The following is a 14875-nucleotide window of genomic DNA, read 5'->3' on the forward strand; positions in this document are numbered from 1 at the left end:
TCAGGGCGGGGCCGGTCCCGGCCCGCGGCGGCAGCTCGGACGCGCTCCGAGCCGCCTCTCCCCGGCTGGAGGGACCTGGGTGGCCCGGACGGTGCCGTCAGGTCGCGCCGTCTGCGCTTCAGCTTGTCAGCAGGCCGAGAGGGACGGTGGGTGGGAGGTGATGCTGCTTTTTGGGCACCCTTCGAGGACAAAGGCTGTTTCTCCTCTAGAAAACGCTGTTAGCGCGCTAGCTTGCACACGTTCAAACTGAAGTTTAAGAGCTGCAACCCTTTAGGTGCCTGGCTTGGATAACGCGTTGGGCTTTATCTTGATCACTGTGTCATGATCTGAGCTGTAGCTGCTTCACCCCTCGCCAGTAGTTCCAGGGGTGTTAGATCAAGGTATTTAAATGACAGGCATCACACCTGCCAGAGCTGCTCTCCGGCATTCATAGTGACGGCAATGTTGCTATTTTTCATAGTTACAGAGTTCTTGTTCACACCGTGGCCACAAAATTTTGCGTTTGTGTGCAACAAAATATTTTGGTAGGCTGCGTTAAAGGTCTTGTGCGCAGCTTTTTGGAAGTCCGTCCTTCAGCATGTTTCACGTTCAATGAGCAGAATGGTACCTGGGTTGTGTCCTTGAATCTGATGCACTGGGCAATACAGTGGCTTTGCCAGGGTTACTAGTAGCCTTGCCCACACCGTAGCGCTTTTGCCACTGTAGCTAGAGCGTGATTACCCTTACTGTAGGCGCCGTGCTGTGCTGGTTTTTTGTTGGCATCGGACCTTCTTGGATCAGCTCTCTGTCTAGAGCTAGCCCCACATTTTAGACATGTGAAAAGAGCACAAGACCTCGACTCACGTGGAGGAATTAGTACTTCCTTACTTGGTATAGCTTGCTAGCAGTGAGCTACAACTATATGTAGAATACCATGGTGAAAAAAGAACAGAGATAATCTGTCAAGTGTTAAAAAATGCTGCATAATGCTTTTGAGAAGCAAAACACTGACGTTCTGATCAAATCCAAACATTAATCTGTTAAAATTTACATATAGGCTAAAGCCATAGTGGTCTTTTTCTCCCTTTTAATGTTACTGATATATAACAATCCAATGTTACTAATATGACAATCCATTTTGTCTTTTCCCCCACAAAACCACTTTTGTGGTTTGGTAAAAGTGGCAGACTTCTTTTTAGCATACTATAGCTTAAGTATCATGTGCTTTTTACTTTTGAGGGTTGTAAAATCAGTAAGTACTCTGCAGTTAGAGTATCAGTTATGTTAGATTCGTCAGTTCATGGTGTTGGATTAAAGCATGTTAGTAAATTGAGATGCATCTCTTCTATGAAGTATAATCTACTTGTTTTTTCTTGTAATCTTGCTTGAATCTGGCACCTTTTGTTTTCATTTAGGCACCTTTTGGTTGTAATGTTTTTGCTATGACTTGAAGTGGCAGTGTTTGATTGCCAGTCTTTGTAAATGTAATTGGTAGGTGCACATTAAAGAAGTTGGTTTCTGAGAGGACAGCCGTATTTACATTAAATGCAGGAAAGAACCTGCCTGTTGTCTTAAAGAGGCTGATGTCTCTATTTTTGCACTGCCTTATCTTCTTGCTGATATCTTCAGATGACACAACAATGAGCAATTTTTTTTTTTTTTTCTGTGGACAGGCATCTTAAATTGCATCATGATCCCGGTCTACCAGGAATTTGGCCAGTGCTTATATGTAGTTGGGAGCGTAGATTCAGAGTAGAGAAAAATTCTGAAGTTTCACAGTTATAATTTGGGATGTTTATATTGAAATGCATGTGGCATACCAGTGACTAGAATTTTCCTCTACCGTTTTTCCAAGTTTAACAAACTTACTACAGAATACCAACTGGAAAATTAAAGACAGATGTGTTCAGCTCACACTGTTAGAGGAGCTCTGCACAAATGCTCTGTCTGCATGGACTGACCTTTGGTAGAACCTGGGGTCAAGCAATACTGCTATTTTCTTCTAATTTATTCTCAAGTAGACTTTCTTTCTGAGCTCAGTATTTTAATCAGATAAATGAGAAAGGTAAAAGGAAAATGGCAGTAGTCTTTCAGTGTTACAGATCTAATTCAGATAAGGTCAGATTTCTTTGATAACGCCAAACTTCTGTAAATAGTGTATAGTGGTCACTTTTAAGATTTCACTAGTTGTTGGAAAACTAGAGAAATGTCAGAAAATCTTTTCAATTATTGGAAGAATTTGTTTGGGTAGGGCAGATAAATGAAAAAAACATGTTAAAAGGCCATGAAACAAGTGAGTTAATGTTGTTCGGAATGACCGTAGGAGCCAAGTACAAGTTGCCGGAGGGATGAGCAAACTGAGACTGTTTCTTACAATGAGACTTTTAGACTGTACACGCTGCCTCCCTACAAAACTGGTAGCAAGTCTCTTGTTCTGCTGACTTGAAACAGGAGCAGAAATGTATACAGCAAGTGAACAATACCATCATTAATTTCTGATGTAATTTTTGCAGATTACTTAAATCTTTTTGGCTGCTCCTGCTAATATTCAGTGCAATATCGCTTTCATTGTGAGCTTTATTATCAGTACATTTGTAACAGGAAATAGGAACACTCCAGGACTGAAGCGCTGTCGAAGGAAAGCTGTTTTGTCACATGCATACTTGACAGGAAAAGTTGCTGTGGGTTGCACTGTTGGGGTTTCTAGACATTGAAATGTAGCCTTTTTTTTTTTTTTTTTAAGAGGGAGGGAAAGTTACAAACTGTTTTGTTGCCCTAGTCTCTTCATAGGTAGACCTAATAACCAGTCATTTGTTTGAAACAATTCTTTGGAATACATTTTTTTTTTTTATCATACGTGTTTTTGCTGTTAGGCTTCCATTTACTGATCCATGTAATGTGCTCATAAATCTTTCTTTCAACTAGTACCTTCCAGGCTAGTAGTGTGCAATGCTGTTTACCTCTAGAAATCTTCTCCGTTGTTTGTTTTTCTCCTCCATAAGTTTCCTTTAAGATAAGTTATGTGGCTGATTAGAGCAACTGTCTGACTCCATGTATTGCTCAGTGTGCATTTGTTTCTGCTCTTCAAAACAGAATGAAGGAAAATTTTGAATAACTTTCTTGTTCAGCAATGTGAAACTGCTACAGTTTGCCCAGGCTGTTGTAATGACTTGACAGTTTCTTCAGCTAATAGATGATGTAAGAATTTTTATCGGTGAGATTTGTATGCTACTGTGTTATGTGCTGTTCTCCCTAAAAGATATTGAACAGCAGTGCCCAAAGTTTAGGTCCTAACTTTTACTTGAGTGCTTTGGTTTGTTGTAGAGGGATACAAACGTGTTGCCATAAAGAGATGAATTTTTTTTTTTTTAAGGGAGGCTCACATTTTAAAAGCTCAAGTTAAATTCTCTGTGCTAAAATAAAATTTGATGCTATGTATGGGGAATCTCTTTTCTTACAAAAAGCTTATAAAGCTTTTTCTCTTGAAAACTGGGTGTTTCATAAGGAAATTCAATACAGGTATATGTGTAATGTGTTAAAATAGCTGACAGAAATAAAATAGATTCTGTCAGACCTAACAGGAATTGCTTATACATGACACATAATGAAATTTTATTACCAATTACAGAGTGGGTGGACAAACTACAAAAAAACCTTCTTTCAGCATTTTGTTGGTAATAAAGTAAATATTAGGAAGCATTTCTTATGGGGGGGGGGAAGCTTCAGAGCTTCTGCTCCTTGACACTGGTGTATTTAGTGCTTGAAGCTAAGCGTCTGAAAGTTTAAGTGGACACTAGTATAAGTTATCTGACTTTCAAAAGTGGTGAGAGCCTTCATCTGCCTCTGAAAATGAGGGTTTCCATGCCTGATTCCGTTTACTGTAGCACTGCTCACTCGGGGCTTAAATTTGTGACCATTGTGTTGCTGAGCAGCTTTATTATAATGTGTAATATACAATATATACTGCATAGATGTAGAGTCATAGTGTTGGGAAAGGTGTTCAGCAAAGAGAAACTTTATGTATTTACCAAAAAAGAAGTCTTTTTAGTCATGCAGATTAAAATTAGTGTCTTGACCTTGAAACCTTTTCCCTGTTTAATTCTTAACGGTGAATTAAAAGTGAAATAGTTAGTGTGTAATCTATGTGCTCAGCAGCCCTGCTGCCTGAGTGCTGTCATCTCTGTGAGAAACTGAAGTCCTGCAGCATTGTCCGAAGCTGAAAGAGGCATACAGCCCTTTTCTGCCTTCTGACATTCAGCATTCTTGATAAAGGTTTTCTTTGCTTGCTCTTAAAAAGCTCTGGTGGTGGCAGTTCCACAGCTTCTCCAGGTAGTCTGTGCCACTGTTTTTCTCTACTGTTAGAAAGTCATGGCATTTACCCACAGGTGGCTGTAACTTACATGCCTGAAATAACAGCTGGCTTTGAGAAAATTAGGCTTCCCAAGCTGCCATGGATGGTATCTTGCCTGCAGTGGCATCTGTTGTAAATGGCATTACTTGATTATTTCTCAGTCCTTATTTGATCACAAAGGCAAGTTAATGTATACCTACTTGGGGCGTACAGCAAAGCTGCACAAAGCCAGATTGCTCAGGAGGCCTAGAGTTTATGTATGTATACATGGAATCTTTATTTCCATCGTTAATGAGAAGGTTTTTGTGCCCTTGTATTTTCCGAAGGTCCCTGCTTATCCCTTGTTGCTGTAGTTCCTGGAAGAGAAGCATGGCCACAGAGCTTTGAGCAGAGAGCTGTGTTGTGCATTTGGCACTGCGTGATGGTGATGAACTGTGCAGGTAGCCGGCTGAAAATAAGGTGGTGCGACATAAAAACTGTATGGGGTCAGTGTGATTGTTGTGCAGGGCTGAGTATGTCGCTTCTTTAAGGAGGAGACTTGTCATGTGGAATGAACTCGGAACTTCTGTTTTGCATTTCTGGGACTGCCAGGCATAAAAATGCTTTTCTGTCAGTGACATTGGGCCCAAGCAAGCTAGGGAAGTAGGAAACTTTTTGTGACTGAACCTGTGTGTGGCAGCATGAGGAAATGTGATGACAGAAGGGATGCAGCTACATGCTTCTGAGGTGCGTGTATGATTGATGCAACTGTAAGAGCTTGATTTCTTTTAGATACAGCTTCCTGGTAGTTTTTACATGCCCACTTAGAAACAAACCATGCAGAGGTGTTCAGGATTGTGATGGATTTGTGGGAAGGTGTTCAACATCTGAAGATACTTTCTGCAAACTAATCGTTTGGAACTTGGAAACTCTCGCAGTCCTTTCATCAGTTTGGGGCAGGCTATAAATAATTTACTTAGCATACCAAATCTATACCTCCCAGGTGTCAGTGAGCTTGACATTGATGGATGCTGAACATATGCAATTCTCATTTATTGTAGGTACTCCTCATTTTAAAAGATTACCTTATTGCATACTGGTCACTGTTGGTTCACAGTGTTCAGGATGTAATTATCGGAGGTTGTGGGGGAGGTATATTGTGTCAGGGTGTAGGGGTTTTAGTGTTTGGGTTTTTTAAGAAGTTCATTTGGAAATGGAGGAAAATCTCTGAGTGAAGAGTGGACCATGTCAGGACTGCTTTTGCAGCTGTCCTACTGGCTGAATGAAGTCTGGCTTTTCATAATTTCAAGGCCATGACATATATCCAGTCCTAACAATCTGATATGTTATCTGAATAAATGTATCGGTTTGCTGGATTTGCTGATTTCTAATGATGAGGTTTAGAAAGACATGTTCTGTCTTCAAAGTTCTTGTTTTCCCAATAACTTCTGAAGCCATCTGCTGATTTCATTTTGGTATAAAGCCTTTATGTCAGGCTCATCAAAAACACAAAATGTACGTTCTTATATGTCACAGGCAATAGGTGGTGGAATGAGAGAGAGAGGCTATTAAAGTATTGTCACATCACCTCCCTAAACTGAGGGAAGAGCGACAAACAGCACAAGCTCATTCTACATTCGCTACTAGAAGAACCACATCAGAGGAGGGGATGTTTTGAATGACTTAATTACAAGAGAAACTTCAAGCCTGAGAATGCAATTATGGAGCACGTCCATAGGAAATCAGAGTTCTTTAATTCTGCTTTCATAAAACTGTTTGTTTAACCTTTCTTTGGCAGGAAGGCCTCGAGTACCTAACTTAGGAAGTAAATGCTTTCTACATTTGAGAAGAATAATTCATATAGTGTATTTTAGCCTCTCTGTGGCTTTTCTCTTAAGCTAAAATTTCTGTTTGTGGAGGCTGTTCTGAGGTAGCTCTGTATTACTGAAAGTTTTAATACCTAAAGTTAAAAATGAGCTCTAGGGATGGTCCACGAATGTCAAAGCAACATCCACAATGTGCCTGTGAGTTTCTATTCAGCTAGTGTCAGAGGGCCTGCTACATGGAGCTTAGCTTGTACTTTTACCCTATTACCTGGTGCACAGCTTGCTATCTGATCTCTAGTTATTCTTGGTAAGAGGCATCTTGAACCGACAGATTGAGTAAGTAACACGGAGGCAGTAGGTTGGATCTAGTTAGTGGGACTGCAAGTTACTTTGGTGATTGAGAGCTGTGGTTCCATACAGTTAATACTTGGCACCCAGGGAGAATATCTGTAACCCCAGTTGTAGGAAATTATTTCCGAGGAGCATGCAGGCATCTTGAAGAGACACTTCTGTAGGCACACTCCCAAGTTCTAGTTAGAAATGATAAATGTGGGGTTTGGGGATGTTATTGCTGCCTCAGTGATTTTTTTATTACTTTGGGATAATGTTGATTTCATACTTTTTTGCTGCTTTACAAATCTTGGACAGCAATCAGTGTGTGTGATGTGACTCTGGAACTACTGATTCCAGATTATTTTTTTCTTTAATGAATGTTTAGATTATGACACTAATGTTCCAAGCTTCTGGCATCTGTTACAGAAAGCTACCCACAAGTAATCTGATTTTTTTCCCAAGCTCTGATTTTGTGAATATGTTGGGCAGAGATAAATAGACTCTAAGAGGGCAGTTTTAGCAGTAATCAAGCTTCCCCCCCGCCCCCCAAGGATTAGAATATTTTGTTCTAGATGAGTCATATTAAGAAAACTCAATCCCTGCAGAATCAGACCGGTATTGAAGAAACTAGCAGATTTGTACCGGTTCTGTCAGATGGAATAACACATAATATAAGAAACCACACTGTAAAGGGTAATGCCTTTTTAGATCATTTTGGAAGATGAATGTTACACATAAAAGAAAAAGCCAGCGGGTAAAATGAATCAGCTCACAAATAAAGATATTCTTTGCTACAAAGGCTGTAGGAAAAATCTGATAGCCATATTGGAGTTACTTTTGTCTGTCAGCAATGCATGTAATAGTGGAAAAAACAACACTGGCAAAATGTCTCTCAGTTACTCCATTTGGAATTCGAAGCATACTTTAAGCTTCTGGGAGCAATGTGTATCCAATACTTAGGCCTTGTCCTAGTGGAGTGGTTGAATTATTTGAGGTGCCATGGCTGCAAAATTGCATGTGTCCCTTTTCTTGCAGATTGTTGGTATGTTAATGAATCACTGGTTGTACAGATGCCCTCTATGTCTCAAGAATGTAAACAGGTGATGTTTAATCGTGAGATAACAACCTGTGCTTACACAGATGTGACTCTCCTTTTCCTCTAGTAAGTGTAAGATAAAAAGCAAGGTCCAACATTGGTACTTCTGTGGAAGGAAACTGCTTTTTAACCAACTTTTTCAGAATTCATTAAGCTTGTCCTTTGACCATAATCTCCTTTTTTGAAATAAATATCTACAATTTATCTGCTGCAGCTGTTATGCAGTGCTTGTCCCAGGGAGTGGGACAGTTATGTCATTCGTCAATAATTTATAAATTAGTGATTCTTTTTAAATGTTTCTCTCCTTTTTTTCTTTTTTTTTTTTGGGGGGCGGGATTTTTTGGTCCAAAAGATTATGTTTGAACGTTTGAAAATCATACATACCAACATCAGTAGCTTCTAGAACTACAGTTTGCACAAGCAGAAATATAATTCTAATCTATGAATCAGCATTGGTACACTTTTGCTAAATTCTTGTTTAACTTTGTTAGGTACAAGAAAACTCACCAGGGCATAGAGCTGGATTGGAGCCATTTTTTGATTTTATCGTGTCCATTAACGGTTCAAGACTGGTAAGTGTGTTGCTATTTTATAACTCTGAATATAAACAATGTGTTGAGAATCTTATTTTTATAGGTAAACCAATGCATTTGTTTTATTTAAATGTATATCAAATATTTCTCCTTAGTTTAAAATGAGAAGGCCAAACTGCATCAGAAATTAGTTTCCTTCACTCTGTAGTTATAATTCTACATCCTTATTCTGGAGAATAAGGGTGCAGACAGGCAGACATGCTCTCTGCAGACATCTGTGCCAGTGGAAGATAGTACTACCTACTGATCCACCGCTAGCTGCTTGTGTTAGTGCCCGCATAATTCTGTCTGTAAAACTGCTTGTGTGAGAACTTGCAAACTCATTTCAGACAAAACAGGTTGATTGAAAGAGCTGTTGTCAAAGCTGTTAGCTGGGCAGGAATCATGGGAGAAAGTTTTCAAGCAGAGCTGTCGTGAGACAACAAACCATCGTAGCAGTGGAAAAGAACAGCTGGGGGTAAGCTCTTCCACCAGTACGGCTGGATTCAAGAAAGCCTCCAAAAAGCTGCAAGGCGCATCATGCTTTCATGTTTGGAAAGTATGACCTGATACTGTGAAATCCCAGGTTTTCGACCAAGTTGTATTCTAGAATTGTGAAGGGGCTGGAAACTTGTTATAAAATAGCTGTAGATACATATTCTGATAATGCACAGTGTTTATAGGACCTTTGAAATACAAAAGTGGTGCTATAGAACTGGATGCTTGCTGTGTTAAACACTAAACCAAGCTCTTGTTTGAACATTCGCAGAATAAAGACAATGACACTCTCAAGGACCTGTTGAAAGCAAATGTTGAAAAACCTGTAAAAATGTTAGTATACAGTAGCAAAACACTGGAACTGAGAGAAACGTCAGTGACCCCCAGCAACATGTGGGGTGGACAGGGCCTGCTGGGCGTGAGCATTCGTTTCTGCAGCTTTGATGGGGCCAATGAAAACGTATGGCATGTTTTGGTACGTATGGACTTCCAAGTATTTTTTCTTACTGTTGCTTACTGTTAAACTTGTTATCTTTTTACTGAAAAGTAACTTGCCAGGGGGTGCACAAGCCATGATATCAAATTGGTCTGTTTTCTCTTCATTGATATTGGGTTTGGAAAGACTTTTGAACTAGAATGTATGTATGTGAGTTTATGATCAAATCTTGTATTTAAAATCAGTGGTATTGTACAATACTCAAAGCTCCTTGTAATGGTATCAGAAGAGACTGTCATCTAGCCACTGTTTCACTAGTTCAGTGACTGTTCTACTAACTGTGTTGAAAACTTGACCAGTTTGTCTGACTCAAAACTTGGGTGAAGTGCACATCTAACTGTTCTGCGACACCCTGACAGTTATGTAATGTTTTGTAACTTTCTGTCTTAAAACTAGGAAGTAGAACCAAATTCTCCTGCTGCATTAGCTGGACTTAGACCTCATAGTGACTATATCATTGGAGCAGATACCGTCATGAATGAGGTAAGTATATAAAAAATAAGATTTTGATTTTTTTTTTAACTAAAAAAAAATTGTATCAGGGCAGTTTGAAACATCCCCAGTTCTGTCTCTGTTCAGTGCTAATGGAAGTAAGTTAATGCGAAGAGGAAGGAGCTCTGGCATGGTGCCTCTTCTTTGTGCTTAAATGCAGTTCTGGAAATAAAAACTGCTCTTAAATATCTTCATGAAGTCATACAGAAACTTTTTTGTACTCTAATATTAGCATTTCAAATAGCAGATTTGAAGTCTGGGTTGTGCCACGTCTTCTGAGTTGCACTAGCAAAGCACATTTTAAAGTTGGCCTTGTGATAAAACAGCAACACTGCAACAACTGCAACATGTAGCAGTTACCAGGTTCTGTTACAGAAAGTTAGGACTAGGAAGATGATCATTCTAATGTCAAATGATAATATAAGGACAAGAAAGCCCTTATATTGATTTTTATCCTCTTGCAGTCTGAAGATCTCTTTTCCCTTATTGAAACACATGAAGCGAAGCCATTAAAACTTTATGTGTACAACACAGACACAGATAATTGTCGGGAAGTGGTGATTACTCCGAATTCTGCCTGGGGTGGAGAAGGCAGGTAAGGAGACAATATGTTACAGGGGGACAGGATGACTTTCTTGCAGCACTAGCCTAAAAGCTGCTTGCTTAAGTTTTCTACAAAGACAGGAAAAGTGGTGTTACGTCCAAGGCGTTTCTGCTATAATAAATTATATATGTACTTGGAATTCAGATGTAGTTACTAATGGGGGGTGTGTATTTACACAGTAAATTAGTTAGTGCAAAAATGCACAAAGTGCAACAGTTGGTTTCTGCATTAGGCTTCAAATAGTCATTAGGCTGTAGTATATTCTTAAAGTATTGCACAGTAGCCAGAACAGAGGACTGCAAATAACTGTGAGTTGAATTCCAAGCTATATACCTGATATAGCTGCTTGGTTTAAATAACAATGAAATTTATTTTGTGCTAAATGTTTATTGCTAAAAGCTACAGAATTTCCTTTCAGTTGTCTCATATTGATTATTTCTCCATAGAAAATGAGGCAACATTTTGGGGGGAGGGGAAAGTTGTACAGAACCTATCTTGAAACTTGCTGGCGTCTTGAGTCATTCGTGCGTTGCTTGCTCTGGAGTCTGTAGTTGTAAAGTCACTTCACTGACTTTTAAATGTTCATATTTTAAAAGCCTAGGATGTGGCATTGGTTATGGATATTTGCATAGGATACCTACACGCCCATTTGAAGAGGGAAAGAAAATTTCTCTCCCGGGACAGTTGCCTAGCGCATCTCTCAGTCCCCTCAAAGATGGCTTCACAGAGGTAAGTTGTAGTCACTTTTTTGGCTTGGTAAAAATGGATTATGATGTTACATTGCTTTTCTGCTTCTATTAGTTTGTGTGGAAACAAACCCTAATGATGTAACTTTCTTTTTTTCCTTTCAATAAGGTTCAACTGTCATCAGTTAATCCCTCAGCCACGTTACCCCCCGGGTCAGCAGGCCTTGAACAGAGTCTTTCAGGACTTTCTATTAGTTCACCCTCAACTACTGTCAGTAACGTTCTCAGTACAGGTTAGTATGGAAGTTACTGACTTCTGAAACGCATGGGTTTTCTGACTTTCTTGCATTCACAGATGTTTCTGTCAATTTAATAGAAGGCAGAAGAGAGAATAAAATTTTCTCTTCCCCAAACTTTTCTCAACAACAAAAGCTAGAGTACTGTAATTGTGCTCTACTGGCTCACAAAATAATTGCAAGCAACTTCTGTCAGAAATACGATGCGTGTTATTTAGAATACTATCTTTCTTCATCAACATTTTATGGTTAAGGCAAATAGTAATTCTCCTGTAAGCAACTGTTTATTTGTACTCCTTGAGGAAGGAAGGGAACTGAAGTGTTGTATGCTTAAAATTAATGTTGTTTTCCTGTATACTCCACCAGGTATTCCAACAGTTCCATTATTACCACCACAAGTCAGTCAGTCCCTTACCTCTGTGCCACCAGTTAACCCAGCAACTACATTACCAGGTGAGTAGGTAAAATTTCTTAAAACATTTCTGAAACAAAAATCTTAAGGGAGCAAGGGAAGAGAGCTGTCTTTTCCACTGCTTTTTGGTGGGCAGGAGGGTATAACTTCATACAACTTACACATTTCATGGTAAAGATCTCTATACAACCTCTGCAATGTTAAGAATTTTTTTTTTAAGAGTATGTGCACAGTGTGTCTGTAGCACTGAGGACTGAGTTGGCAACAAAGTTTACAATCATTTACCTTTTAGGGTCCCCTGCACAATAGATGCAGCATTCAGAATTTCTCAGGAAGGTATTAGGTTTGCTATTTGCAGCATTTCTTGAGTTGATATGTTGTTACTTTCCATAGCTCATAAATTGTATGTTGCAAAATACTTTTGCAAATAGCTTCAGAGTTTCCAGTTTGTCCTTTGCACTCAGACATTATGGCAGAAGAAAGAAGGCACATCTTGCCTATTTTTGCATGCTTTACACCCATAAAACCTCCATTTTAGGAAACTGCATTTTAATACTCAGCTTGATCATTCTTCCTAGTATAAATAGAGGGCTAATAATATAGACCTGTATGTTGCAGTTACTGTTTCTGAATTATTTAGTAATTTAAACTGGTATAACAAAAGTAAGAGCCTGTCTACAAAGTGATGTGCATTATTTCCTGATAATAATGAACATTTCAAGCACTAGTATTCCAGAATTATTCACAGTGGGTAAGATGAGGACTGTATAGGATTTTTCCGTGTAATTGGTGCAGTGGTACACGACTCAATTGTGCATTCCAAAACACTGTGAAGGAGTTGTATTCTGTTTTGTATGCTATGAGACAAGAAGATAAAGATCTGTCCAGAAGTTTTAAGTAATGCTTGAAGGTATGCTGTCTTAACATAAAAAAAATGTGTAGTAGAGCTAAGTGCATGCAAACAAGGGCAGAGAACTTTAATCTTGTACTGCTTAGAGAAAATAACAAACTACTAAGAAGTTCAGCTTCTGTTAATGTCCTCTTCTTCCCCAGCCCCCCCTATCCACCCCTTCCCCAAAATCTGGAAATATGAATTATCCTTTCACCTTGTTCTCTGAATTGCTTTTTTTGAAAGCTATTGGAATATTTCTTGCAATTTGCATGGCCATACTAGTGAAATTGTAAATATTAAATATACAGGAGGTTTAAAATTTGAGTGAATTTGTTTGAAGTTCAGCTTTTTTCAGATTTTAAAAAGAAGTTCAAACCAAAGTTGCTTGTAGCTGAGCTGAAAGCTCTTTGAGTCAGATTATGTCAGCCTTTGTGGCTAATGAATTCACAGGTAGGTAAAGATGACTGTTTTTTCATCAAAATCTATGTACAGTGGCCTTGCTTTAAGACTTTTCTCCTCTCCATCTTATTACTGTAGTATCAACAGTGTATTTCAGAATTAGCCTTTTCTGAGCTAAACACAAAGTAGGAATAGAGCCCTTGTCCCAGAAATGCAGCCCTTCTAAAACGGGGAATTCAGGAGTGGAAAGATGTTCCATAGCAAACACAATGATGGAAGGGTGTGTGTTGTGTTCATCGTATGTTTCTCTTCTATTTTCAGTCCTTCCTGACTTTGAAAGTTACTTTGTCTTGCCTTTTCTATACATTTTTGTGTTTAACTCTAGTTATGAACTAAGTGGAAAAGAGTAATAATAAAGTAATCAATATTAGAGATCAGAAATACTATGTATTTCATCCTATTATTATCTTCTGCCATTCAAATTAGGAATGGAGGGCTTCCGGTACAGTGCTGCGGTGAAATAACTACCTTTGTTAAAAGCTGAACTTGGAATGCAAACCTACTAATTCCTTGAAATAAGATTCTGCTTTCCTCAGAAAAATCTGAAAGGTTGGGATTATGTATTTGCTAGCCCAGACTTCCTGCAATAGGTATCTGTTTTCACTGTGCAGCTTAAAAGCTGAAACTCAGGTGAATTTGCATTCTTATATGTAAAAATGATAATCAAGATGTAAAGCAATATAAAATAACTTTAAATTATCAATATGATCTCAGAAACAGTTAGGAAAAAAACAGTTTTAAGTTTTCAGCTATAACTTTTCCACTCTTCTCTTAGGTCTGATGCCATTACCAGCAGGGCTTCCCAACCTGACTGATCTGTCCAAACTTAATTTACCTGCACCACACATCGTTCCAGAAATCATACAGCCTGGTATGTGCTTCTGCAAACTGAAACACTGTAATAGCGCGTCTCTCCTTGATGATCCTTGGCACTCATTTAGAGCCATCTGGCAGAGTCCTGAAGAAGATAAAAAAGTTTGCCTGAGATGGGAGTTGACAGTAGTGCCCAGCTTAGGTAGACAAGGAATATGTCTTTAGATAAACTAATTCTAAACCTGTGTCTGTATTTAGTTGTTTCATCTTGTATTACCTGATGTATGATTGCAAAAGAGATTGTGCCAAGAATGAAAGTATATGGTTTTATGGGTAGAAGAAAATATGAGGTGTTCCCTTGTATGCTAGATGAGGAGATCGAAGCACCCTGATTGAATGCCAGAAGCATGAACTAATACTAGATTTATGGTTTTGAATAAAACAAAACTGCTGAAGGTGCACATGGAGCAAGCAAAAAGAAATTGGAAGCTTACATGGAATAAGGTTCTAGTTAACTTCTTGTTTCCAGCAGTTTCAGTGAAAGCCAGAAAAATCTAATCATCAGTATTAATGCATTAAATACCTAGTCATAGAATCGTAGAATAGTTTGGGTTGGAAGGGACCTCTAAAGGTCATCTAGTCCAACCCCCCTGCCGTGGGCAGGGACATCTTTGACTAGATCAGGTTGCTCAGAGCCCCGTCCAACCTGACCTTGAATGTTTCCAGGGATGGGGCATCCACCACCTCTCTGGGAAACCTGTGCCAGTGCTTCACCACCCTCAGCGTAAAAAATTTCTTCCTTATATCTAGTCTGAATCTACCCTCTTTTAGTTTAAAACCATTATTCCTTGTCCTATTGCAATAGGCCCTGCTAAAAAGTTTGTCCCCATCTTTCTTATAAGCCCCCTTTAAGTATTGAAAGGCTGCAGTAAGGTCTCCCCGAAGCCTTCTCTTCTCCAGGCTGAACAACCTCAACTCTCAGCCTTTCTTCATAGGAGAGGTGTTCTACCCCCCTGATCATTTTCATGGCCCTCATCTGGACCCGCTCCAACAGGTCCATGTCTTTCTTATGCTGAGGGCTCCAGAGCTGG

General features: G+C 39.2%; 1 protein-coding gene across 1 annotated transcript in view; it reads left to right on the forward strand.

Moving 5' to 3' along the window:
- The first annotated feature begins 8060 nt into the window (after nucleotides 1-8060).
- The window catches only part of GORASP2 (golgi reassembly stacking protein 2, 55kDa), a 12264-nt gene continuing 5449 nt past the window's right edge, over nucleotides 8061-14875 (forward strand). Inside the window, exons 1-8 of the mRNA XM_009325431.1 lie at nucleotides 8061-8136; nucleotides 8906-9109; nucleotides 9527-9613; nucleotides 10087-10217; nucleotides 10823-10955; nucleotides 11082-11205; nucleotides 11575-11661; nucleotides 13747-13842. Of these exons, the coding sequence (XP_009323706.1) occupies nucleotides 8966-9109; nucleotides 9527-9613; nucleotides 10087-10217; nucleotides 10823-10955; nucleotides 11082-11205; nucleotides 11575-11661; nucleotides 13747-13842 (802 nt within the window). The 5' untranslated portion in view covers nucleotides 8061-8136; nucleotides 8906-8965. The remainder of the gene's footprint in view (nucleotides 8137-8905; nucleotides 9110-9526; nucleotides 9614-10086; nucleotides 10218-10822; nucleotides 10956-11081; nucleotides 11206-11574; nucleotides 11662-13746; nucleotides 13843-14875) is intronic.

The sequence above is a fragment of the Pygoscelis adeliae genome, unplaced genomic scaffold (assembly GCF_000699105.1).
Source record: "Pygoscelis adeliae isolate BGI_AS28 unplaced genomic scaffold, ASM69910v1 Scaffold106, whole genome shotgun sequence".
In the NCBI taxonomy this organism is placed as follows: Eukaryota; Metazoa; Chordata; class Aves; order Sphenisciformes; family Spheniscidae; genus Pygoscelis; species Pygoscelis adeliae.